Source organism: Rhynchophorus ferrugineus, unplaced genomic scaffold (genome assembly GCF_030347505.1).
Source record: "Rhynchophorus ferrugineus isolate W39M unplaced genomic scaffold, kcgeb_rfMv2 rfM4, whole genome shotgun sequence".
NCBI classification, from domain to species: domain Eukaryota; kingdom Metazoa; phylum Arthropoda; class Insecta; order Coleoptera; family Curculionidae; genus Rhynchophorus; species Rhynchophorus ferrugineus.
Window position 1 is genome coordinate 654,180 of NW_027472583.1, and position 27,746 is coordinate 681,925.

The window sequence follows — 27,746 nt, forward strand, 5'->3', positions numbered from 1 at the left end:
ACGTATTTTAATAAAATGTAACTGACATAGTTTACTTCACCTAGGTAAAATTATTTAGTACACTTTGTATTTTAATAAGAAAAACTTTATACATTATTTGATGCACAATAATTACCAATTATCGTTTTAAACCTTTTTTTTGAAATTTATTGAAACTTTAACAACTAAACACCATTCATTAATACGGTTTATTAGGTTTACAATTTTCAATCGATTCGAACACAACTACTACTTGTAGTAAATTATGGTTTATAAACCAGAGTGTAATGTCACTCTATACTCGATATAAAAATTAAGTTTGTATCATTGTATCATTGAAATGTAATTGTTTTTGTTAGACTGATTTAACATGGACATTCGTTTCTTATATCTTAAAAAGAAAATATGTAAATTTGCACTATTTTCAAGTTTTCTTGTCAATTTCGTTCAAATAATAACAAGGTAATAAAAATTGCGAGGATTATAAAAAGATATTTACTATTTAGTAAATAGCAGGTCAATTGAAAAGTCCTCAGCCTGACACATAGATGACGCTACTAGAATTAAATCCATTTTTTTCTATGTTTAAGCGTTTGAATCGAATGGTGCTATAATAATTTTCATAAAATGTATAAATCTTAAAAAATATAAGTTCTAAATAGATATAAAATGAATTTTATACAAAATGAAACGTTTATTCGATCGGAAAACACATGTATTTTGATACTTTTTATCAAAACTAAAAAAATATTATTTTTGATAAATACATTCCACTTTATTCTCGAGGAGAGACCTATCCTATTATGCACGGAAATTTCTGAAAATTACTCGGTTCATATTTCTCCATTTTACTTCGATAGGCTTTGTCTTAGACATAAATTCATCACAAATATGGAGTGTCATCACATCTCTTCTTGCATAGCCAAATCCAACTATAACTTATTAGAGTTATTCATTAATTCTTCTAGTATATACATTTTGAGCAGTCATGCAAGCTGTAATGACTTTTTATTAACCATGGGCTAAGTGCAATTCTTATTTTTCTCCTGCATGACTTGAAGATTGCTTGTTTTTGCACTGTATCAATATTTTTCTATAAATATTCTTTACAATTTTTAAGTCTTTGCATTCCATTCCACCGCATTTGTATTTTTTGCTCTTCATAAAGAATTACATATATAATTCATGGCCATATATTATTAATTTTTTTTTTCTTTGGAAAATTGATGTCAATTTTACTTAAAACACGTTCAAGTAAATAATATATCCAATATATTGCATTTCTGGTAAATCAAAAATATAGTGTAGTCGAAACGATACAAAATTAACGAATTATCAAATATTAAATTGTTGGTGTTAGTATAAATGCCTGAATAGGAAGAAATCGTTTAGATATAGAAATTTATTATTGGACAGCAGAAGTTAGTGGAGACACGATGGAGCAACAACATTTTCAGGTAAATTTATTCGTAATAACAAATTTAGTTGGTGTTGACATTTTATCATATTTAAGCGTAGATTTGTCAAAAACTGTGGTTATTTATTTATTTTAAGAAAATTGTTGAGACTATGTGTAAATAACAGGTCAATTGAAACGTCCTCGGCCTGACACATAGATGGTGCTATTAGAATTAAATCCATTTGCTTTTTAGGTAACCCTAGCACTCAAAAGATGCCTAAGATAAATTTGACAGTTGTCAGTTTATTAGTTTGCGAATTATTGGATTTTGAGTGAAGCAACTTTTGTTATTGTGAAAAAGTGGATAAAAAGGAATTTCGCATGTTGATAAAATATTGTTTTTTGAAGGGAAAAAATACAGTTGACGCAAAAACTTGGCTTGCTGCTCACTTTCCGGACACTGCCCCAGGAAAATCAACTATCAAGGATTGGTATGCTAAGTTTAGACGTGGTGAAATGAACACCGAAGACATTGAACGCAATGAATGCCCAAAAGAGGTTGTTACAGACGAAAACATTTAAAAAATCCACAAAATGATTTTGAATGACCGCAGATTTAAGTGGGTGCCAAGCGAGCTCACTTTTCATCAAAAACAACGACAAGTTGATGATTCGGAGCAGTGTTTGAAGATGATCAAGCATAATAAACCCGAGCTTTTGCGTCGATATGTGACATTGGATGAAACATGGCTCCATCATTTCAACCGAAGTCCAATCGACAGTCATCCGAGTGGACTGCACACGATGAACCCGCTCCAAAGCAAGGCTATGGCGTCTGTATTTTGGGATGCGCATGGATTAATTTTCATTGATTATCTTGAAAAAGGGAAGACCATCCACAGCGACTATTACATAGCGTTATTGGACCGTTTGAAGGACGAAATCGCCGAAAAACGGCCGTATTTGAAGAAAAAGACAGTGCTGCTTCACGAAGACAATGTACCGTCTCACAAATCAGTGAAAACAATGGCAAAAATCCGTAAATTGGGCTTCGAATTGCTTCCTCGTCCACCGTATTCTTCAGTTCTGGCTCCCAGCGACTATTTCCGGTTCTCAGATCTTAAAATAATGCTGGCTGGAAAGAAACTTTCGTAGCCCGGGGACTTTTATATTGACCTGTTGTATTCATTATGTTTTATTTGTTTTAGGGGAAGCTTGGAGATGACATGTTTAAAGTTACAAAAAACTTTATGTTATTAATAGGTTCGTGGAGAATGAAAAGTGCAAATCCCAGAACTATTCTTTTGTATAAGATGTATGGTTTCACAATTATGAGTATATTTATTACGCTGACAACATTAACTGCTATTAAGTTGTCGATTTTGTTAATTGAAGGCAATGAGATGAACCTGGGTAACTTATTGTAATATTTTACATTTTTACATTCTTTACTATCTGCACGTATGTTGAAAAAGACGCCTGGAAAGTTTGGTTTGGTTTATATATGTTATTTTCAACGCTAATAATTCCGTCATATCATAAAAGGATCTTGTTTCAGTTATCGAACAGGTGGGAAAAATAACAATGGCTTTTATACTTCTTTTAAAATTTCGTATATTTGGAACCAAACGTATGGCAGACGTTTTTCTAATGGGAATAAAGGACACCAATGAAGCGGCTGAATCTAACCAAGATATACGAAATATCATCGTAGAAACCGTGACTTATTGTAATCGTACAAATTTTATTTTAGTTGGTCTAACTATTGCAGCTGGCACTCTATACGATGTAAATAGTAAGTTTAACAATCAATGTATGTGAAGATATTTCTTCTTCGCAAATAACATTATTCGAGGCAAAACTGATAAAAAAGTGGCCTTCTTTCTTCGTTTCTTGAAAGTAAAATATTTACTGGTGCACTAACATATATTTTTCTAGTAATCATCGAAGCGTATCAATTTGAGGAAAAACACAATTTTTCTGTCAGGCCGATACATCTACTGTCATCGTATTGTCCCTATGAGGAGCATTTTTATATATTGTTTATTGCAGAAAATTGCATTGCTATATATGTTATTTTATTAATTTGTTCATATCAAACCTTGTTAAATTCAATTATGAATAATGCGGTTGGTCGCATTCGGGTGAGTATAACATTAAGTAGCATTATCCATCATTTGAATATTAAATTGTTAATATAACAATTACGTACTTAAAAATAATTATGTATCTAATTTGAAACTTAAAAACTATACATATGGATTTGGTTAAATACTGGTTAAAAATTTTGTTAATCAATTGGAAAATTAAAAATTTGGTTTTACATGTAAATTGAATTCCAGTTATTGCGAACTATTCTTGAACTATTTCTTATTAGATCAAAATATAGATATACTAGCGACCCGCCCCGGCTTCGCACGGGTGCAATGCTGATACTAAATTAAATACACTACAGAAAAAATATGAACGTTGTATATAAAAACATAGCGGCCCGCTCCGATTTTGCACGGGCATAAAATATATATGCCTATGTCACTCAATGAAAACATGATTAAAATCGATCCAGTATTTTTGGTTCATTCATTACTGCCCTTGGCCTGCACGCATTAAATTTGGAGTAAAACAATTCCTCTTCCCCTATACTTACTATGAAGATTTCCTGCTATCTTTGGAATATCTAAATTCATACAATTTTTATTACATTACACATTTTTAAACGCAAATTTTAAATTTGTAATATTTCCGAAAATATTTGTTTAATTTAGATGCTGTAAGGAACCATATTGATCTATATTAATTGTACACTGTATTTAAGGTACTTAATGCGATAAGGATTAATGCCGTATTGCTTAAAATAGCTTCGTAAATAAGCCATTTTCTCACGTAAAAAGTAAACAATAAAAATTGTTAATGTGGGTTATCCCTAAAAGATAAACATATACCATCGCGGACTTTTTTGTAGACCTTTTTATGGTGTACAATACTGTAGTACATTAATTTGATCTAACTCGTAGGGTTAGGCAGTGTTTTTGCTAATTGCTAAATAAGCCTAAAAAAATAGGTTAATTTACGACATCACGTTAGAAACCTCTAAAATTAGCAATGTTGCCTTAGTATATTATGCATGTATTATACATATAAACCTTCCTCTTGAATCACTCTATCTATTGAAAAAAACCGCATCAAAATCCGTTGCGTAGTTTTAAAGATTTAAGCGCACATAGGGATATAGGGACAGAAAAGGCGGCTTTGTTTTATACTATGTAGTGATATTAAAATGAGCAAAACATCTTTGTTTACAGATATTAATTTTAGGTTCTTCACTACCACTTCAAGTGTTTCGGTGATAATGAGACATCAGACAGTGAAAAAGTATTACAAGAAAAATTAAAGAGTTTACTGCAAAATCACCAGAAATTGATATTGTAAGAAATAAAATTTAAATCATCGTTTATTCTATAGGGTTTTTCAGTGAAGGCAGGTGTTGATACAGAATGACAGATATTGCGTATGAGGTAGTACTGAATCCAGCAATAGAACTTCATCAATTGCCGCTAAAGGTCATTTTCAGGCCAAATTAGTTGGGATCTTGTACGATTGCAGGCCTAAGATCCTACACAAAGTTCGCCACATTTAAGTCTACGATAGACTGAGTTCTGGCTGACATTTCTTTGACATACGGGTCTTAATTATTACCTGTACTCTTTATTTTTTCGGAAAGAAACTACATAATTTAAAAATGAAAAAATGTATTTATTCAAAGTATAGGCCATTTGATTTTATACATTTTTCCCATCTTTCAAGCTATTTATGTGTGTAATCCTAAAATAAAACTGTTTGTACTTTGAGAAAAGCCATTCATCGAGCCATTTTCTAACTTCTTCGAAATCGGCGAAGTGCTGCTCTGCAGCGGGTGTCCCATTGATGTGAAACGTTAGTAGTCTGACGGGACAAGGTCTGGAGAGTACGACGGGTGCGCTAATATGTCCTCCTATCCAAATGCTTTCGACGCATCCTTGACCGGTTTTGCTTTATCAGACTTAAAATCACTTTACTGTACCTTCGTGTCCATTCTGGACCTTTCTCGATAAGTTTTTGGTTCAAATAGATAATTTGTTGTCGGTAGCGTATCACTATTAACTGTTTCACCAGGTTAACTCTTTACAGTTCGTAATACACTACGCCACTCCCACCAAATCCAGAGCATTATCTGACGACCAAAACTATTCAGTCTTGGAGTCGATCGGCCAGCTTCCCCACGTGACAATTATGATTTTTTGCCCTTAGAGTTTCCACAATAAATCCACTTTTCATCACCCGTCACTATTCGATGCAGAAATGACTTCAGATCATACCTTTGAAGCAGCATTTTACAGCCGATTTTTCTATTTTCCATTTGCCTGTCATTCAATTGACGAGGCACCCATCTTGCCACCTTTTGGATTTTCAACATTGCTCATAATCGGCCGTTAATCGTCCCATTCAACGCTTATACCATTTGTTTTTGAGTTGGGTCTTGTCTTGGATTTTTTTATTTGAACTATTTGAAACCACGATTCACATGTTTTTAAAGTTAGAGCAAGTTTAGAGTAAGTTTCTACCACCAAACAATGATTTTCAGCGGCTTGTTTCTTTTCTAATTCAAAGTACTTACTAAAATAATACCTAATTAATTAGTGGCAATACTTTTAAATTCAATATAGATATGCTTCCGTACTAATTGAAAAATACTAACATTCACTTATTTTAGGGATATGGCAGATTTAAATAAGGCTATAAATATTGCAATACTAATAGAGTATGTCATATCATCCTTAATGATTGCTTCAATGATTGTTCAGTTTTTACTTGTAAGAGACAATTACAGTTTAAATTAAATAGTAAATCCATCATATATAAAGTTGGAGAAAAAGTAATTTCATTTTTTTTTGCTAATCCACTGAAGACAGAATATAGCGCGTTTGAATAGTAACGGTCCATAAAACATTGTAGATACAAAGGTGGCGTCATTCGTTTCATCGGCTTGCGCTTTGAAAATGGAGATCCAGGAGACTATTTTGGTCATATTTTGTTTTTATTAAAAAAAAATTGACCGAGATTTTATCTGTAAATTGTTGTCGAAATGATGATACGGTCCGTATATCATTAGCGTTTGAAAGGTATATGAATAAATTCACTTCAACAAATATTAAAAACAAACAAAATTACTTATTTTCCAATTCATTATGCTCTTACATAATACGTGTTATTATATTTTAGGCTGTCCATATTGCTTTTTACGGGGCGATGTTAATGCAAGTATGTTATCAGCTCTTATTGTTTGGTTATTGTGCTGATGAAATCCAGAGTTTGGTAAAGTTATTTAAATATATTATAGTCCAAGATACCGTGTCACAGTAAGAACAAGTGGCTGATATGAAAATTCAGTTGCAATGTCCTTTACAGATAATAGCAGCAAATGTGAAAAATGGTAAAAATCGTCATTTTATAAATTTATAATTTATAAAATAAGGTAATGTATAACAGTAAAATTAAGTACATAGAGTAAGTGTTGATGGAAGAGATAAAAAAACACGTGTACAAGATGTACAAGAACAAGCAGAATTTAGATGGCAAGATATAGGATCAGATATCACATTGTAGGTCAAAGATTTCAAAGAAGGTGCAAGGTTTAAAAGAAAATTGTATAGTTTTAAGAACATCCAGAGGTATCGTGGACTAAGTCACATTACAAGAATTTGATTGACACATATCTTGCTTCAGAATGAGACCATTCGACTAAGAGAGCGATTTGGAGACCGAAATTCACTTGATCTTATTCATTGTCATTGAGAAAATATACTACGTAAAATCACCAACATTTTCCCACAAATGTATAAGTGTGTGTTGTATAAAATGTATAAGTAAGTAAGCATTCCATCTAGTCTCTTGTAAAAAATGAAACACAAACAAACGTAAGCGCTTTACAGTATAACAATTTTGGCATGACATTTGCTGTCTTTTATCTATCAAAGCACCTGCAACTGAGTTTTCATTCATAAAGCCAATTGTTTTCTTTAAAAAAACTATTATAAACAAAATGATTTAAATCTTTTGTTAGTGTAATCTAACTCACATTTCTATAGAGTGGGGAATTATCTACGACTATTTATTGTACAAACTGGTATAAACAATCTACTGCTATAAAGAAACTATTTTTTTTGGCTATGATGCGTTCCAAGAATCCAATAGTACTAACCATTGGTCCGTTTGGTGTTATGTCTGAGCAATCTGTAATTGCTGTAAGTATAACTATTGGCGTTATAATATTAATTAATATCTATAATTTTGGCTCAAAGAATATGTATGAAGTGTTCAAATTACTTAAGATGGCTTAGATAAAACAGTTGTTGTTAAGTACCTTTTTTAACCAGAGTCAAAGGTTGAATAAAACAGCTTTTTTCACTATTTTAATATTATTTTTATATTATATTTAATATTAAAAACATGCGAAATAAGGAATGTGGAATTACTTGATCAGTAGCCACGTCAAATGCTTTAATTATAAACTAAAACATTTAAAACTGAAAAAGAGGTAATGATGGACAAGAAAGTCTGCATTATAAATCTACTTCAACGATAAAAAGCAAGGGATAATTTCAAATTATTAATATCTACCAAGAACTAAGAACAGCTACAACTAAGTTAAATCATTTATGTTGATAAGTTGGAAGCACATATTCAAGAAAAAGCGGGATAGAGCTTATATAAGATAATATTAATTTCTTAAATAATATAATTAATTGAGCTTAAAGGTTTAACATTTTCTAATTTATATTTAATTGCAGATATTCAAAATGGCTTATTCATATGTCTCACTATTGTCACGGGGAAAATAACTTCAGTTCGATAAATTTGTCGAAGGTATGTTCTGAAATAATTGCACGAACCATTCGAAGCAACAATTATTCGAAACACTTATAGTGATGGAAAGACAGCATAAATTAAATTTTGTCTAACTGTCTTATGTCTAATTATTTAACTATAACCTTTGACTGACACGTGTCAATTTTATGACTATACTAGCATTTCGAAGTACAAGACGTACAAGTCGATAAAAATGTGTTAAAGTGCTTGAAATTGCTTTGCCACCCTTCGTATAGTCCAGATCTGAGACCGGTAATTACTGGCTGTTTGAAAATCTCAAAGGAATATTCTAGTGAAAAATATTCGGTTCAAATGCTTAAAGGCACATTTTCCTACGACAAAGGTATAAAAAATTGGAGGAACACTGGATTGAATGTGGTAAACTATTTTGAAGAATGAAGTTAAATTGTGCTAAAAAGTTGTTCTTTTATTCACAGGATCCTATTGAGCCTTGTGTTATAATATTATATTCATATAATGATGTTATATGTTTAATTGTATTAGAAGTCAGGTAATGTATTATTGGAAAAATGGGAATGGTGAAGGTGCTTCAATAAAATACAAAAAATACCTTCGCCATTATATCTTTAATTAAAGATTACTGAAGTTCAAGAGCTCTGTTATTAAATTAATTTTTTTCAATGTATTTTATTTGGCAGATTTGCTGGTAATCTATCTCATACAGAAGCTTATCTTATTTTAATTACTCTCAGTTCATTTATCTACAGGAACGAAAACAAAAGAATGAGAGAAAAAAATTAATTTATTATAAATTTTATATTTATTAAAAAAAGGGAAAATTCAGGCACATCATACATTGTGAATTGCTTTGTATATGTATGGGTTTGCAATACCCACAGTATGAGTATATGATTGTGAAGGTCACCTAGCCCAGTTGTGTTTTTACCAGAGTTGGCCCATTTGATTGATTTCAACAACCTAGGCCAGACCGTCCTTCCTCCTTGTTAGTAATAAAAGTAATAACATTTCCTGCGCACTCTCAACATTTGTATCTAAGTAATAAAAAATGTGAAATATATTTACGAACTATGCTTTATGGTAATCAGTGACTACATATTTGAACCCCATTCTTGGTAAATATGTAAATATTTACTCGACCTCAATTAAAGTACTATTCGAAATTACCGTTAACACATAGTTATATCATATTTGACATATATGTCATTATTCTTCACTGGATTTCTACGTTATTGAATTGATGTACCTATCAAGAAATGATATATTTGTGTGAAATATAAATCGTGGTAAAGTATGAAACAGCCAACGGCGAGAAATTTCTTTCAATGTATTATGTATTCAATTCACGATATGTGTGTTTGTCTTCACGATAATAGTGGCCGGTAGTTTTAATAAGTATTGAACAATTTTTATCCAAAAAGAAATATTTTATAATATTATAGAACAACCAGCAAGAAAGTTCATTGTTGTTTTTAACCGACTTCGAAAAAGGAGGGGGTTCTAGGTTCGCCTATATATATATATATATATATATATATATATATATATATATATATATATATATATATATATGTATTTAAAAACAGGCAATTTAATATATGTTCACCGATTTCTCCGTCAATTGTGGGCCGAGGTGGTTCTATTGTAACCAAATCAGGATCTGATTGGCAGAAGGGGGGAAAGTCGAGGAAAGCGCTTAAATTTCAATAGCACGTACAAAGTTTTCACATATTTTTCATCTAAAATAATCAGAGATTTGTGTATAATGTTATCGCTGAGCTGATCCGGCGGACAATCGGAAGTCGTTCAGTGCAAAAGCCATTGAGTTTGCTGTTTAAACACTAACTGTAGCATATAAGACCTCGTAGAAATATTTTTAGCAAAAAAATTGAATCGACTTCAAAAAATAAATGAGGAATTCTCTAAACATTAAGAAATAATCAAACAACTTAGACTTTTAACAAAAAAAAAAAGTTTCAAAATAAAATATTTAATAATAATTATTGACTTTGAAGTCGGTGCCGAGCGCAAAAGAATACAAAAATAATTATATAATTTTGTAACATACAATAAATAAATTACCAACAAAACAAATCTGTGACGCCGGACATTTTCTGCCCTGTTGTCAACGCAAAAAATCAATTAATTGAGAGTATTTTCCTCGATATACAAAATAATTACTTGGATCATAAGTGGCTCAGTAATCGGGCTATTTTGGCACCCAAAAATGATGATATCGACAAAATTAACTTCCAGATACAACAGTTGTTGCCAGCCGATCTGATTTCTTTTAAATCAATCGATCCTGTTGATGAAAATGAAAGTGGACGTTTTCCATTTCTTAATTCTCTAGATATATCCGGAATGCCATCACATAATCTACGATTGAAGATTGGTTCAGCTATTATTCACCGGAAATCATCAGTAAAAGATCACCGGAGATATTCTTGAAGGAACCATTTTGACTGGAAAGTTTAAAGGAGAAGTGGTCTTGTTGTCACGTATTCCAATGACACCATCGTAATCTATAAGTAAGTTTCATGGCAGGAAAATGTGTATTGGCCGTTTAGATTTGGAAAATCCGTATTTTTCCCATGGGCGACTATATGTTGCATGCTCACGTGTGAGAAAACCATCGAATTTATTTGAGTTATTAGTTTATGTTATTAGTTAGAGACAGGTTAACAAGAATATTATGCACCAATTAATGATGAATTATTATTATTTTAAATTAATTTCTTAGAACTTCTGCCTGTACAACAATCTGCCCGTGACTCTACTGATATATAGAAGATCGCTTCAGTAAGTAATCGGCTGTACAAACTTATAATCTAAATCTTATTCTAGATTCTATTCTAACTTATCTAATTATTCTATTCTAAACTCTATCCTACCTCATTCTAAAGACTACTCTAACTTATTGTAGATATTATTATATATCACTCTATGTGTCTATTAATCAGTTCGTATGGTAGATTACGTTTGAGTCTAAGCACTTCACAGTCATCACGCACGTTAAACTATTTGGCGAGTGCATTAGGATGCACTGACAGTCTTTCAAAACACTTTGAGCTAACACTTCGAAACAAACTCGTTATGGGTTTTAAGGGGATATCGCGTTGAATTGGTATGAGACGTAATATGAGCCATCGACGATGACTCGCAATACTTTATTCTGCAACCTCTGGAGAATATATATGTTAGATTTGCTGGTAGTACCCCACAGTTCAATACTATAGGTCCAAATGGGTCTAAGTATTGACTTATACAGCAAAAAATTATCTAAGGATAATTTAGATTTACGCCCTATCAGCCAATACATTTGATGTAGTTTAAGCTCAAGCTGCTTGCGTTTTGTCACTATATGTTTTTTCCATGTCAAACGTCGATCGAAATGCATTCGCGTTGGTAGTTATAATTATTAATTTTTACCGAGGGACAAGTTCTACCAACGGTGAATTAAATTAAAATTGTAAACGTTTATGTTTCGAAATAATAAATATATTTGTTAGAAATAAAGAATTATCTACCCTACCTACTTTATTTATAAAATTACATGTTACATGTTATCAACTAACAAATTTATAATTTACTCATTTGTTGAAAAGTTGAATATAGGATTAATAAAGTATACAATTCAAAATTTTATGTTGCTTTGTGCTTAATATCAATTCTGTATTGAATAGTTTGCTATAATAACATTTAGCGTATACCTTAGCCACAGTAACGCTTGGCCGGGTCCACTAACAGGTCAATTGAGACGTCCCCGGCCTGACACACAGATGGCGCTATTAGAATTAAATCCATATGTTTTTTGTGTTAGCCCAAATCCTTAAAAGATGCGTCTATAAATTTGAAACTGTCGGATTATTAGTTTGTGAATTATAGTATTTTGAGTAAACCAACTTTTTTTATTGTAAAAAAAAATTAAAAAAAGAATTTTGCGTGTTGACAAAATATTACTTTTTGAAGGAAAAAATACAGTTTAAGCAAAAAGTTGGCTTGATGCCGAGTTTCCGGACAATACCCCAGGAAAATCAACCATAAAGGATTGGTATGCTAAGTTTAGACGTGGTGAAATGAGCACCGAAGACGATGAATGTAGTAGACGACCAAAACAGGTTGTTACCGACGAAAACATTAAAAAATCCACAAAATGATTTTGTATGACCGTAAATTGAAATTGAATGAAATAGCAAACACTCTAAAGATATCAACAAAACGTGTACATCATATCATTCACGAATATTTGGGTATGAGAAAGCTCTGTGCAAAGTGGGTGCCGTGCTAGCTCACTTTTGACCAAAAACAATGACGAGTTGATAATTCTGGGCTGTGTTTGAAGATGATCAAGCGTAATAAACTCGAGTTTTTGCATCGATATGTGACAATGGATGAAACATGTCTCCATCATTATACCCCAAAGTCCAATCGACAGTCACCTGAGGGGACTGCACATGATAAACCCGCTCCAAAGCATGGGAAAACGTATCAGTCGACTGGGAACGTTATGGCGTCTGTATTTTGGGATGCGCATGGAGTAATTTTCATTCACTACGTTTAAAAAGGAAGGACCATCAAGAGCGACTATTACATAGCGTTATTGGACCGTTTGAAGGGCAAATCGTACTACAAAAATGGTATCGAAAAGTCGGAGGGTCGCTATAATCACCCTTGAAGGGAATTATATAGAGTAAAAAACTAATTTTGCCAGAGCCGGGGACTTTTCAACTGATCTATTAGTTAAAATACATTTTATAGAAATCAGCGGCTGCTAAGCATTTATATTAAGCTTTTTATTAGACGCCAGATTAAATTTTAATGACAGCGGCACACTAAATCATATACTTCTGTTTTCCTTAAGAATAGGTAACTTTTCCTCACTCGACAGATGATGGATTATTTTTACCGCCTGGCTAAGTGTTCCGCCAGCGCATCGACAAGCAGTAAAAATCCGATCGTTGGCCTTAATTTTTCATAGTTTTGTAATTAGTTTTCAGCGTACACTCAATTGCACTCGAATTTCGCTCTGATAAATCTCCCTAACACACTTAACGCGTTGCTTATTAGTTTCTTCCGTAATGGTCTTCTGTTTTACTTCTGCAACTATTACTTCGGATTTTTTACAGCTTTCTCCGCCGCCGACAGATGTTTCTCGTGCGTACTCGTTAGTTTAAAAAATACGAAAAACATCTTTTAGAAAAGAAATTTGCTCATCACGCAAATATAATTTTCTTCTTCGGCCTGCGCTTGATGATGATTATTGCTCATGGCTAATACGCTACCGTAAGTGCCACTGGTGTTGATTTTTTGCCGTTGAGCTCCTTTCAACTTTACTTTTCTGTTGTTTAGGCGTTTTCATATTTCTGGGTTATTGGGACGAACTCTATTTAAATTGTAGTCGCTTGTTTACTGTATAGGAATTATAATTATAGTCTATCCAAAGTAGCAGTGAATTCACGTCATCTCAATTTATGACGTCAGAACGGTGCAATGTTGCCGCATTTAACGTTGACATTTTACAGAAATTTCTTTTGTTGCTGTATTTTCTTTTCAAATCGTACTAATATCACTGCATTTCTCCTTAGTTTCTTTTGTCACTACCTGTGTATATTTTTCTTGATAAAATTAGATTTAATCACTGCATTCTCTTAAAGTGATTGTCATATCTGCAAAATAGTTCTGTGATTATTTCCTCTTCGTACAATTTAACCAAATGCTCATAAATATTCTGAACAACGCCACTTCAGAATTCCATCATTTATCAATGCATTCTTCGATGTGTTCGATGGAGTTCATCCAAACCGAAATTTGTTATTGTAGAGAGTGTATTGCTTTCCACATATCCTGACAGTCCTTGCCTATATATATTTTCGATGTGTCTTTTTTCAGGGTTGTTTCTAAAAAGTAAATTAGATAAAACACAATTAAATATTTCTTTAAATTACAGATCACTTTGATATGATGGATCTTTTGTGTGTAGCATGAAGAACAATATATCTTCATTTCAGATTATTAAAAAAATAATTTATAAAGTTTTGCTCGTTTTTAACATGTTCTTTCGACTTAAGTTTGATATCCAGTGTCGTGCCCAAGTATTTTTATGCTTTTGAATACGAAATTACTCTAGAACCAATTATCACTGGAATGTTAATCAAACTGAATGACACTAAACCTGTTAACTCCAACTCATGAATACAAAAAATCTATAAAATAAATATATCGCCGTTACTATAAGCAATATCTAACAATATACAATATCCAAGTGTCAATGTTAACACAGCAAAATATTCAAGAATAGCAATAGCCATGAAAATACTCTGGAAATCTCATGTGAAGAAAAAAAGAGTTAGGTACAAAATTTAGAAAAATGTATTTGCTATTTAGGAAATTATCTATGTTACTCTAAATACTAATACTTTATACTACCAACATACAATAACACAACAATAAAATACTTCTAAATAAGTAAATTTTAAGCCCATATTGGCATATGTCATCTAACTATAAAGTTGGTTTAGGTTCAGAGGAAACTTGAGATATATTGTTAAGAGGCCTGCTTATATTCAAGCCATTCCACACATATACATAGTAAACAACATAGTACTCAACATTGATACGTTCTTATTAAAAATAAAAATGCTATTACTATACTACGCTGTTTAGAAATAAACCAACGAAAATAATCCACCATATAATTATTAATTATATTATTGTATTATAAAACTATATTGTTTATTAAATTACATTTTTACTACTACTTACTACTTTATTTAAAAAGCAGTACTAATTACCTATTGGTTAAATCACGAAGAGGGAAATTTTGTTTTCACAAACCTTAATGGATGATGACAAAGTAATACTGCTCAGTGACCTCCTTAGAAATTCAATTGTGTATATGCCCGGCAGTTCATAGTTTACGGCTGAAGGCGTTTCGAAGATCGTGCTTTAATGTTACTCACGATGTAACCTAGCTAAATTATTTAAACGTCTTGGGCTGGTACTAGAACGCTAAACACCTGACATTAAGTGACTGTGATAACATGTAATTTTCACGTCGCTATGTCCAAAAAGGGGCATCTTTGAAATTGTTTAAAAATACTTTTCAAATCTCTTGAGATCTGTGTTGTTACCAAATATTGTAACTATAGCCTATTCGAAATAACAGTGCACTCACGTTATCAAGATATTTAGTGTATTACCTGTCGCAATTTGTTTTAGCATCAGACAATATTTTCCTTCTCATTTTATTCTAGTTGAAAAGAGATACAATGCTGTCGGCTACGTAACCGAATCAGCCTACAAAAGTTGTCCGGTTGTTAGAAGTCTCCAAAATTCATCAAAATATTGGTTATAATAACTACAAGTTGTAAACTGGTATATGTTGCTTTAGCGCTTTGCTTGATTTGATTAATTTCAAATTGTTGCTTATTATTACTCTGATTCAAAATGCCGAAGACAGACAAAACAGATTGATATCAGTCAGTTCGAACAGGAACGAGATAATAGAGGTCCCCTTTAAATCCAGTAAAAATCGTTAGATAAGCATTTTTTGAAAATATTTCACCGAATATCTGTATGGGCGTGGTCACTAAAATATCTCAAAAAATGAAAAATATAATCTTGGATTCACTGAAAAGAAACCGTCATCATATGACGTGGTTATCGAATCAAGATCAGACGATGTTAGCTCTATTACAAATCAAATATATGAAATAAATAAAAACAGTTTGTTTAATACAATTATTTCAAACTGTTAGTCTGAAAAATATCCATAGAAAGCTTAGAGATATGTAACTCTTTGAGGGATGTAGAACATCCCTTCATATACTCTTGGGCAATATGGAACTTTCAGACATTGCTTTTATTATAATAATACAACTTTTAAAATCATATAATATAATCAAGGAAGATTTGTGTATTTAGATAAGACATGGATATTTCAGAGGATAGTAGGATAATAAAAGTAGTGTTAAGACAACCAAAGTTGATGGAAGAATCGTTCAATGAAAATATAATAAAACACAACTCTAACCTACAAACTATTATAACTATATAATTAATTGTAATTTAGATCCTTCAATAATAAAAATGTTAAAATAAATTATATTTGATAAAGGTTTTTTTTGTTGAACAAAATAAACTAAACCGCAGTCAATTTGGCAACATTGCGACGTTTTGATGTCATCAATTTAGATGATGTGAGCTCATTGTTTTATTGAACGGACTATAGGTATAGTTTATTCAATGTTTTTTGTACATACATCGTCAAGATGTTTAATGTATTGCCTGCCGCAATTTGTAAATTCATTTTAGAATCAGACAATATTTTCCTTCTCATTTAATTCTATATAAAAAGAGACACAATATGTCTGATAAGTTCGAACGGTAAAGGAATGGGCCTGTCAAAGTCGTCCGGTTATCAGACGTATGCAAAATTCTTAAAAGCGATAGTGATAAGAGGTTATAACTCTAACCTATAAACTATTGTGGCTATATAATTAACTTTAGTTTTTAGATGTACTATAATATTAAAATAAATTATACTTGAGAACATTTTTGTTCAATTATTTTATTTAGATTACAAGTTTGTATAGATAGAAGTAACGTGGATAGATATAAATACGTTGTCTAGCATAATATGTATAATAAACCGCCGAATGCCATAAATAGTTGAGAGCATAATTATTTGGTGAATAACAAATTGGTGTCGAATGAAAAGTGAAAGAAATTCTTATAGACTTGTATCGTGGCGAAATCGACATTTTTTGTGAAAAATTTAAATAATTAGCTGTGATATTATCAGAACAATAGGAGATTAGTATTGTCTAAGGCTAAAACAGCCGCAGCCGATTGCCTACTGTGGTAAAATTTTATGAAGAATATTCGAAGTTCTGTTCTTAATAAGAGATTTATATCCTTTGATCGCATGATATTAATACCGCGCGTTGCCAATCGCTTATTCCTCATTAGTGAACGTGCAGTAGCCTAACAGGTCAATTGAAAAGTCCCCGGCCTGACACTAGAACTAAATCCGTATATTTTTTAATTAAACCTAACCCTCAAAAGATGTGTGTGTAGATTTGACTGCTGTCGGATCAAAAATGGCACAAAAATGGCATCGAAAAGTTGGGGGCTCGCTGTAATCAGTGGATCACCCTTGAAGGGAATTATGTTCAATAAAAAAAACTAGTTTTTCCAAAAAAATATGTTTTACTATTGTAGGCCTGGGACTTTTCAATTGACCTGTTATATTGTGGTAACGTCGGCATAAGTAATTTGCAATTGGCGCCAGCTATCGGTAAATATGTCACGAACTTTTTCCCAGACCAATATTAATTACTGTCTTCATTAAACTATCTAATCATCGAGATAGACAATCAGATCATGCGTCTTCTTCATGCAATATCGATAACTCCTTACAAGAAAAATACTTTCACACGTTTACCGACTGTATACCTTCAGAATATCCAGCTCCTCGAATAAATTAACATTTTTCTGAATAGATTATCGTCAGATTACGGCGAGCTTCGATCGGCTAAATGGCCAAGGGCCAGACGGTGGCGGTAGCTGTGGTCGCGAGCGCGACAAGACTACTATACAGTAATTTTATCCGATTTCGTATTCTCTTGTGCATGTACAAATATTTCTGAATATCCAGAGACTACAGGGAAGTGAATAAGATGTAATATAGGAAGGGCTAGTTAAACGCAGGTGCATTGAGGCAAAATTAATAACATTTTAAGGGAATTTGGTTATGTGTAACGTTTTTATTGTTTACATACCCGTATTTATATTTATTTTATTAAGAAGTACATTTAGCAATATTTTAAGACAATTAATGAACATGAAAGTTGTAAAACTCAATTCAAAATAAAATCAAATTTGTATCAATGGATACTTTTATTTTGTTGCTAAAATTTACTAAAATACCCTTCTTTTTCGCTAAAAACTTAAAATAATATAAGCATTAAATGAGATCAAAATTGATGCCAAATATGCTATATTTCAATATCGATGTGACAGCATCGGTATATTCAATCACTACATAGTATAAAACAAAGTCGCCTTTTCTGTCCCTATATCCCTATGTGCGCTTAAATCTTTAAAAGTACGCAACGGATTTTGATGCGGTTTTTTCAATAGATAGAGTGATTCAAGAGGAAGGTTTGTATGTATAATACATGCATAATATACTAAGGCAACATTGCTAATTTTAGAGGTTTCTAACGTGATGTCGTAAATTAACCTATTTTTTTAGGCTTATTTAGCAATTAGCAAAAACGCTGCCTAACCCTACGAGTTAGATCAAATTAATGTACTACAGTATTGTACACCATAAAAAGGTCTACAAAAAAGTCCGCGATGGTATATGTTTATCTTTTAGGGATAACCCACATTAACCATTTTTATTGTTTACTTTTTACGTGAGAAAATGGCTTATTTACGAAACTATTTTAAGCAATACGGCATTAATCCTTATCGAATTAAGTACCTTAAATACAGTGTGCAATTAATATAGATCAATATGGTTCCTTACAGCATGTAAATTAAACAAATATTTTCGGAGATATTATAAATTTAAAATTTGCGTTTAAAAATGTGTAATGTAATAAAAATTGTACGAATTTAGATATTCCAAAGATAGCAGGAAATCTTCATAGTAAGTATAGGGGAAGAGGAATTGTTTTACTCCAAATTTAATGCGTGCAGGCCAAGGGCAGTAATGAATGAACCAAAAATACTGGATCGATTTTAATCATGTTTTCATTGAGTGACATAGGCATAAATATTTTATGCCCGTGCAAAGTCGGAGCGGGCCGCTATGTTTTTATATACAACGTTCATATTTTTTCTGTAGTGTATTTAATTTAGTATCAGCATTGCACCCGTGCGAAGCCGGGGCGGGTCGCTAGTTATGTATATTATGTTCATATATTATTGATATATTTCCTTTGGATTTACTTTTTCTCACATTACCTATACCCAAAATGTACCTTGTATGTATGTATTCTTCTATTTTAACTTATATGATATTTTTCATCTATTAGCATTTACCAGTAGTCAGTACAAACCGGAGAGTCAGAAGAAATACACATAATTTTCAAGAAAATGGAAAAATGTATTTATTCAAAGTATTGGACATTTGATTCTATACATCTTTCCCATCTTTCAGGCAATTTATGTATGCCAACCCAAAAAACACTGTTTGTACTTTGAGAACAACAATTCATCGAGTCAGTTTCTAACTTCTTCGAAATTGGCGAAGAGCTGCTGTGCAAGTGCGTGTCCCATTGATACGAAAAGTTGATAGTGGGACGCGGCAAGGTCTGAAGGGTACGGCGAGTACGATAATATGTCACTTGTTTTATGAGACGGTGCGTCATCGTGCTGTAAAATCACTTTACCCTGTCTTCGGACTCATTCTGGACTTTTTTTGATCAATGCATGGTTCAAATTAACCGTTGGTTATCGGTAGCGATCACTATTAACTGTTTCACTAGCTTTCAACAGTTCGTATTGTTGTCTTGCGACCAAAATGATTTGGCTTTGGTTTTCAAAATAAATGCACTCTTCACCACCAATCACCACTCGATGCAGAAATGACTCTTGATATGATACCTTTAAAACAGTCTTTCATTAGCTTGTCATATGTTATATATTTATATGATATGATATGATTTTTTCTAATTTTCTGTATTAAATAATAAATAATTATATTACCTTAACAAACCTTTATAAAAATAAAATTAACCTAAAAATTATTTCCTAACCCCAACTCTTCTGACAATAACGCGTGGCTGCAAAATCTGTCAAGCATTTCTGGCCAATCAACACGCCCGCTCGGGTCCTTTTACTGTTTTAAGTTTTCGCCGGCACCCGGTAGACGCGGATTGGCAGAAGAACATGACGGAGCACAAACGCGACGGTCTTTATTCATTGTTAACAATAAAAACAGTTGTCCGAATATGCCGTTAAGATTTTTAACATTCTGTCGTCGGGATTTTTACAGGTGTACCGAGCCGGAGCGTCAACGCATACCGCGAGGTCCGGCCGAAAGACAGGGGCGGACGGCAAAAAATCGTGTCGATATTTAAATTTTTAATTTGCGATCAGACGACAGTCACGTCTAGGCGGCGACGTCGCCCGCTCTCGGGGCGATTCGTTTGTTATTTGGGTTCGGCGAAGGACGTGCCTCAATTTGTTAATGTCCATTAACAGTTCCGTGGACGGAGTGCTCGAAATGTTACGTAGGGTACTTCACTTGTTCGACATAGACTTTAATACAATAGATAACCCACACTTCGATGGAACAATATTTTGGCTCCAATTATTAAATGCTTGTATAGATACTGCTTTATATGGATACTGTTCTTTTTATACATCGATGTTTTAAAAATATCGATATATATTTTGCAAACAGTATGAAACATATAGATATTTTACAAAAAATATATCGATATTTTTAAGAAAAATTAAAAATAGTGAAATATTAGCCTAAAAAGATATATATTTTTTCTAAACATTTTAAAAAGTAGTGATGTTATTGATGGACTTTATTATTGGATTATTAAGTACCTATTTTGAAGGTTAATTAAAAATCATAATTAATTTATTTTGAAAAATTATCGATATATCAGTCACAAAAATATCGGCCAAAAATATCGATATATCGATATTTTTCAACATTCCTAATGCAAGTTGCTGTAACCGATGATGCAACTGAAATAAATTGCACTACGAACTGCTTTACCAAAGAGAGGATATTATAATAAAGTATAATATAGAAAAAGATAAATATACAGTAGAAGAATATATAAGAATATAATCGAATTTTGCCTAAAAGTTGACTTTTGAATAATGTAAAAAAATATTTCGATAAATTAGTATTATCATGTGCTTCTGAATGCAGATATGTTATGTTATAGGTGCCAACTTGTGTTAATAGGCAGAATCTGCTATATTGCATGGTGTTAATATTATTTTGTTTGTCCCCTATAAAACATGGGCTGAAAGTTCCTGGGAATAACAAAGAAAACGCGTTTTTTTTCCAAATTGGTTTTATTCATCAACGTAATCTCCACCAAGAGCAATACAATCATACCAGCGCCGCTCTAACATTTCGAAAGGACACTTGTAGAAAGATTTATCTTTTGCCTCAAAAAGGCCTGTCACCAGTTGCTGTCGACTGAGATGACGATTGTTTTGATTCTGGAGCATTATGAATTCATGTTTCATCCATTGTCACACATAGATGCGGAAGTTCCGGCTTGTTACATCAACTCCTCCTTGTTATATTCATTTGCCCAGCATCATCAACACGTTCTTGTTTTTGGTACGCGGCACCCAATTTGAACAGAGCTTTCTCATAGTCCAATGCTCATGCAATATAAAACCAACACATTCTTTTGATATCTTCACGATATTAGCTAACTCACGCAACTTCACTTTTATATAGTTCAAAACGATTTTGTGATTTTTTTAAATATTTTCTGATGTTACCACCTCATTTGAATGTCCACTGCGTTCTGCATTATCGGTGTCTCTACGACCACATTTGAAATCAGCAAATCAACGTTTCATTGTTATTTCCGGTATAACACATTTCAAGCCACTGCTTCACTTGAAGGGTATTTTTTCCCATCAAGAAACAGTATAAAATTAAAATGCAAAATGGTTTCCGATCCATTGTTTTGAAAATAACAAAACTAGTGCCACTCTTAGCACAATAACTCACAAACTTATGAGTAGAATACCATGAAATTTTAACAACTTTCTTTTGAAGATTAGTACTATCTGAAAAAGCGGTGAATATAACAAAACTAGCGCCATCTATCTGTTAGGCATGGGACTTTCCAGCCCATATGTCCTACTATGAAATAATAAACATTTTAAACTTGTTTTTTGATATTGTAATATTAAAATCTGTGGAACATATTCGGAATCAGTACATCAAATAAGGCAATAATTCGTTAAAATATTTGAAAACTTTGTTTCATCATCGGCTATGGTTGCCGATATCGATTTTCTTCATTAGACCGTTCTATTTTCCGCGTGCGTTTGTGTGTGTGTGTGTATGAACGATCGATGCTATCCGTAAAGTTGGATCCGGCTTAGCGACCTGACACTTCCCCTTTTCAGGTCGTCCGGGAAAAAAGCGACGTCGAGCCTTCCTCGAATCGGACCATTAAACTCGCGCGATGCCTTTTCGGGCGCGTTCGGAGGCCGCAGAGACCACACATCGCCGCGTCGATGCTGAAAAATGTGGAATAATTAAAAATGTACTCGATCGACGACAGCCTTAAATGAGCAGCATCAGCTCTGGCGCGGCGCGCCTATTACAGATTAACATTGTCTCTGTCGAAACGTAGACCATGTAACAATAGGATTCTTTATCGAGCATTGTGCCCTATATGACCGCCGACATGCCGCTCAAATTCTCAAGAAGAATCCGTCCGCCATCAATTAAAAATCTTTTGCCGGACATGCTCGAAATATTAATAGATATCTAAAAAGTTTTTTACTTCAGACGTCCACTATATTTTAATTAACTCTGAAATATAATAAACTAGCTGACCCTATTGGTGGACTTTCTTTCTTATGATGTTGGAAAAACTTTTCTAATATCAATGATTGTTAAGTTGTTAAGGTAGAAAACAAAGAAAAACAACAACGTAACAAAGAAAATGCGTTTTTTCTTGGTTAAAATTGGCTTTATGCAAAACGTAATCTCCATCAAAAGAGACAGAATCATTTCAGCGCCGCTCAAACATTTTAATTTACGATAACCTCCCCATACGAGCGCGAAATTTCTTACCGGTAACAATTTTGATGAGGTCTGCTGAGTGTCCAGTTGTCGTTGTTAGCCAAGTTTGGCGAATACGGTTGATGTGGGGGCAATTTGAAATTCTATTCATGTAATTTTGTCATGGTTTTGATTGACTTGTGACACGATGCGTTATCTTGATGAAACAAAATTTTTACTCTGTCATATGCGGTCATTTCTTTGCAATTTCGGGCATCAAAGTTTTTATGGCTTTAGTTGATTTCTACAGCGAAAAATTCGTATATACTGTGAATGTTATTGTCGACTGTTTTATTGTTATAACTCCAAGAATAGTTCCTTTTCTCCTTTTTTGATCTTGCCTATCTTTCTATGTTATCTCTAATAGAAGTTATTTGAGTTTTTTATGGTTTTATGGTCTTCGACAGCGAAAAATTCATCTACTGTGAGTGTTATTGTCGATTGTTGTAGTTCTAGGTGTTGTTGTTTGTGAACATTTCTATGGGAGTTTTCAATTCTGATCCATTAATGATAATGAAGAAAAGCAGTTAACAGAAAAAAGTGACGACACATTTATTACATGCTAAATAAACATTTAAAACAACTTAACTGTACTGTTTACGATAATGAACGTAATGCTTCCCGAGTTTTCTCCTTTCAGATCAGATCTCTTTATCGTGATGTTGACTGTGTAATGGTTGCGGATATCAAGGCGCTAAATCGTCAGAGAAGCAGAAAAATCAACGGCGTTTAGGCTGCGGTTTCGTTTTTACTACATTTAAATTCGTTTCGACAATGAGCGCGTTTAACGCTACCGGAAAAAACCCTCGCCGTACCATTTGGCGGCTTCTCCCACCGTACCGATCCGTCATACGATTGCCGAGGGGCGCCTTCATACTGGCCGGCCATACGACCGACTAAAGACTCATCCGCGGCCGACCATCTACCGCTACTTCTTCAGTCTTGCAGGAGTTTTGACCGCGACCGCCGTTACCATCCATCTGTCTAGCCTCAATACTTTCCGTTAGTTCTCGTTGTGCGTGTTATCGGTGATATTGTGCGGCCTGCTGACGTCGATTTAACTTTTTTCTCTCGTAATTTCGCTGTAAAAATCGCTTCGAGACCATTCGTATCCCTGTTTGAGGGCTGCGGGTATGGGATATTGCTCGGACGATATCAACTGATGATTGTTCAGTCTCGTTTGCCCAAGAGTAAGTACCAATTCGTCCGTTAGAACACGAGACAAATCGTCTTTTTAGTTCCTTCTAGTGATAAGTCTTGTAAAACACCTATGAATTAAATAAAAACTTGTACATTAGATTTTTCCAAACCAAACAATTTTCGCCCAAAACAGTAGTAGTAGTTAAATAGTTATATTATTAGGATATCTAGAAAACTGTATCCAAAATCGTCTTTTTATGTCCTTCTAGTGATAAATCTTCTAGTACATCTATAAGTTGAAATTAAAAGCTCGTATATTAGATTAAAAAGGTTTTTTCCAAACTATTTTCACCCAAAATCGTGCTAGTACTTCAATAGTTATATTCTTAGGATATTTAGTAAGACGTATTCGAAATATAATTAATGGTTTCAAATATAATGTCTTCAGCAGAACATAATAATTTCTTGTTTATTTCAAAATTTGACCCCTTAAATAAAGTTAAATATCAATAAAAGTTCATATGTATATGATCTCATTTGTTATCAATAATAGTACATTAATATGGCGGCGGATGTATTGTTGCTGAAGTCGATTTACTATTTTTTCTTGTAATTTCATTGCAAACATTGCTTCGAGACCATTCGTATCCCTGTTTGAGGGCTCCGGATATGGGATATTGCTCGGACGATATCAACTGATGAGTGCTCGGTCTCGTTTGCCCAAGAGTAAGTACCAATTCGTCCATTAGAACACGAGACAAATCGTCTTTTTAGTTCCTTCTAGTGATAAATCTTGTAAAACACCTATGAATTGAAATAAAAACTCGTACCTTAGATTTTTCCAAACCAAACAATTTTCGCCCAAAACAATAGTAGTAGTTAAATAGTTATATTATTAGGATATTTAGAAAACTGTATTCAAAATCGTCTTTTTATATCCTTTTAGTGATAAATCTTGTAGTACATCTATAAGTTGAAATTAAAAGCTCGTAAATTAATTTTAAAAGGTTTTTTTTCTAAACTATTTTCACCCAAAACCGTGCTAGTACTTCAATAGTTATATTCTTAGGATATTTGGTAAGATGTATTCGAAATATAATTAATGGTTTCAAATACAATTTCATCAGCAGAACATAATAATTTGTTTATTTCAAAATTTGGCCACTTAAATAAAGTTAAATATCAATAAAAGTTCATATGTATATAATCTCATTTGTTATCAATAATAGTACATTATTATGGCAACGGATGTATTCCTGCTGAAGTCGATTTACTATTTTCTCTCGTAATTTCATTGCAAAAATTGCTTCGAGACCATTCGTATCCCTGTTAGAGAGCTCCGGATATGGGTTATAGCTCGGACGATATTTACTGATGATCGTTCAGTTTCGTTCGCCTAAGAGTAAATACCAATTTGTCCGTTAGAACACAAGACAAATCGTCTTTTTATTTCCTTCTACTAATCAATCTTGTAAAACACTTATCAATTGGAACAAAAGGCTCATAAATACATTGAAAAAGATCTTTTACCAAACTATTTTTAAACAAAACAGTGGTAGTACTTAAATAGTTATATTTTAAGGATATTTAATAAAATGTATTCGAAATACATTTAATTATTTCAAAGACTATTCTATAGCACGTTATTTTAAACTAATTTTATTAGGTACTAGCGTAAGGAAATAATTGTTGCTTTGTTTGACAATATGACACTTTAAATAAAGTTAAATCATATTTATGAACTTAAATATTAATATCAAAGAGCTAGTTGTGATTGTATACCAACATATTATTTAAGGTATCTTTGTTAAATCTCATATATACACGATTAATTAACATATCTTTAGAAAATAAATTTCAAGATAATTTAAGTCTCCAAATGGACTATAATTTTCAGATCTGGTAAATATGGAGGTGAAAAAAACTTAAAAACTATTGTATTTGTTGTTTATAAAATACTTTTTGGAATAAATGTAAAATTCTAAATTAAAATATTTTCGGCAAAAACAACTTTTAAACTATTCTAGCGTTAAATTTTCAGATTTACATAAATATTAAATTATCATCTTATTTAGCTTTCATTTTTACATAAGTAGTGATATCTTTAACTATCTACCCTAAATTGCCAACACCTTTTTGGTTTTCAAATGAGGTTAAATTTTCATATTTTATGAATATTGGGATGAGAAAATCGAAAATAACATTATATTTTAAGTAAGACTTAGAGTTTTTAAGATACAAACAAAATTGTGTTCAGTATGTATATAGCGAAAATAACTCTGTCATCTTATTAACGGTATTATTTTATATATATTCTGATAACTTTAGAAACCTATCTTGTTTCATTCCATATTGTAACGAAAAAATAAAAATTAATAATCCAAAATTCCTTAGAAATGGACAAATATACACATAATTTCATTCCATCCGTAGACATAACATATCGTAGACTCTTCCAAAGTTATAAAAAGGAATAGATGAAGAATTAGTTATAACTATTTATAGCTGAACATATATTTTTATAATTATTTTTGAGATATATACATATTATAATTATACATTTTTTGATCATTACATTAAAAAAAAACCAAAGTTAAATTAATATCAATAAGTCAAAAGTTAGCGTCTAAAAAGGTTAATTCTAAAGTATTAACATAAGAACTTTGAACTTATATTTCTCTATACGTAACTACTAACTAAAACTAGGATATTTTGGAGTTAAACTGAACAGTAACCAAAAAAACCTTTAAACAAACGATTGTAATTTAAAATTGGATATTAAATCTGTAAATCCAATAAATTAAAATAAATATCTTAATATTTTCATTTTATATACTTAAACATTTAGTTTTGTAGGTAATTTAAATAAATGTAAAAGTAGTTTAACTAATTCACAAACGAACGTTGTTATTTTGTTTTTTATATCCCCATATTGTACAGATGTCATGAAAATTTGCATTCGTTAGCTTGTTCTAAATCTAAATAAGATATTAACATAAAAATTGTCTGTACATATATCATGGGAGTAAAGTTTCTTTCTATTCTTTTGATAGTATATATATATATATATATATATATATATATATATATATATATTTATCTCAATAACTATATGAATATTATTCAGTTTTTCAGTTTTTTGATTACCTCAAATGTAACAAAAAAATATCCTAATAAAAACCACTGTAATGATAACAAAAATTATTGTCAGAGGCTAGGTCACAGAACACATTACCTTACATTAGAACTTCATTAATAATGAAGCAGAATCTATTTTACATTTCAAGTAGTTTTAAAACTGGGACAACATCTGGGATTTTAAAAAATCTCTCAGTTTCAGTTCACATAGCAGCCTTGTTCTTGAAATGTTCATCGAAGAATTCTACGTGTATTTTCTGCCATTCTCAATCTAGCAATAAATGACTCAAAATTTTACAAATGATATTCACATTTCTATAATAGACACATTCTAGTGTCTTCCAGTCTCTAGAAGTGGTTTCAGTAGAGGTTGTCTGTTATAAACTTTGCAGGAATACG

The 27,746-nt window shown here is 32.2% G+C and overlaps 3 protein-coding genes across 4 annotated transcripts in view; all 3 read left to right on the forward strand.

The window, feature by feature from the left end:
• The first annotated feature begins 1,362 nt into the window (after window positions 1–1,362).
• LOC143195745 (uncharacterized) lies at window positions 1,363–6,255 on the forward strand. The gene is made up of 6 exons (XM_076403178.1): window positions 1,363–1,436; window positions 2,587–2,791; window positions 2,937–3,173; window positions 3,317–3,522; window positions 4,694–4,803; window positions 6,129–6,255. The coding sequence occupies exons 1-6, from the start codon at window positions 1,416–1,418 to the stop codon at window positions 6,253–6,255; spliced, it is 906 nt and encodes a 301-aa protein (XP_076259293.1). The 5' UTR covers window positions 1,363–1,415.
• A 361-nt stretch (window positions 6,256–6,616) lies between these two features.
• Window positions 6,617–8,682, forward strand: LOC143196680 (odorant receptor 10-like). The gene is made up of 3 exons (XM_076404564.1): window positions 6,617–6,730; window positions 7,504–7,659; window positions 8,206–8,682. The coding sequence occupies exons 1-3, from the start codon at window positions 6,665–6,667 to the stop codon at window positions 8,254–8,256; spliced, it is 273 nt and encodes a 90-aa protein (XP_076260679.1). The 5' UTR covers window positions 6,617–6,664; the 3' UTR covers window positions 8,257–8,682.
• Window positions 8,683–23,938: 15,256 nt separating this feature from the next.
• Window positions 23,939–27,746, forward strand: part of m (zona pellucida domain-containing protein miniature) — a 36,025-nt gene continuing 32,217 nt past the window's right edge. Inside the window, exon 1 of one of the 2 annotated variants that reach the window (XM_076402565.1) lies at window positions 23,939–24,259. The gene's annotated coding sequence lies outside the window, so the exon portion shown is untranslated. The remainder of the gene's footprint in view (window positions 24,260–27,746) is intronic. The other variant, XM_076402564.1, reaches the window with a different exon arrangement.

Bases quoted from the DNA above. Each gene is read 5' to 3' on its own strand.
- LOC143195745 (XM_076403178.1), top strand. From the start codon at position 1,416: ATGGAGCAACAACATTTTCAG. The intron at 1,437-2,586 runs GTAAATTTATTC...TATTTGTTTTAG, and splicing joins TGGAGCAACAACATTTTCAG to GGGAAGCTTGGAGATGACAT. The intron at 2,792-2,936 runs GTAACTTATTGT...ATCTTGTTTCAG, and splicing joins AGGCAATGAGATGAACCTGG to TTATCGAACAGGTGGGAAAA.
- LOC143196680 (XM_076404564.1), top strand. From the start codon at position 6,665: ATGTTAATGCAAGTATGTTATCAGCTCTTATTGTTTGGTTATTGTGCT. The intron at 6,731-7,503 runs GTAAAGTTATTT...ACATTTCTATAG, and splicing joins CTGATGAAATCCAGAGTTTG to AGTGGGGAATTATCTACGAC. The intron at 7,660-8,205 runs GTAAGTATAACT...ATTTAATTGCAG, and splicing joins CTGAGCAATCTGTAATTGCT to ATATTCAAAATGGCTTATTC.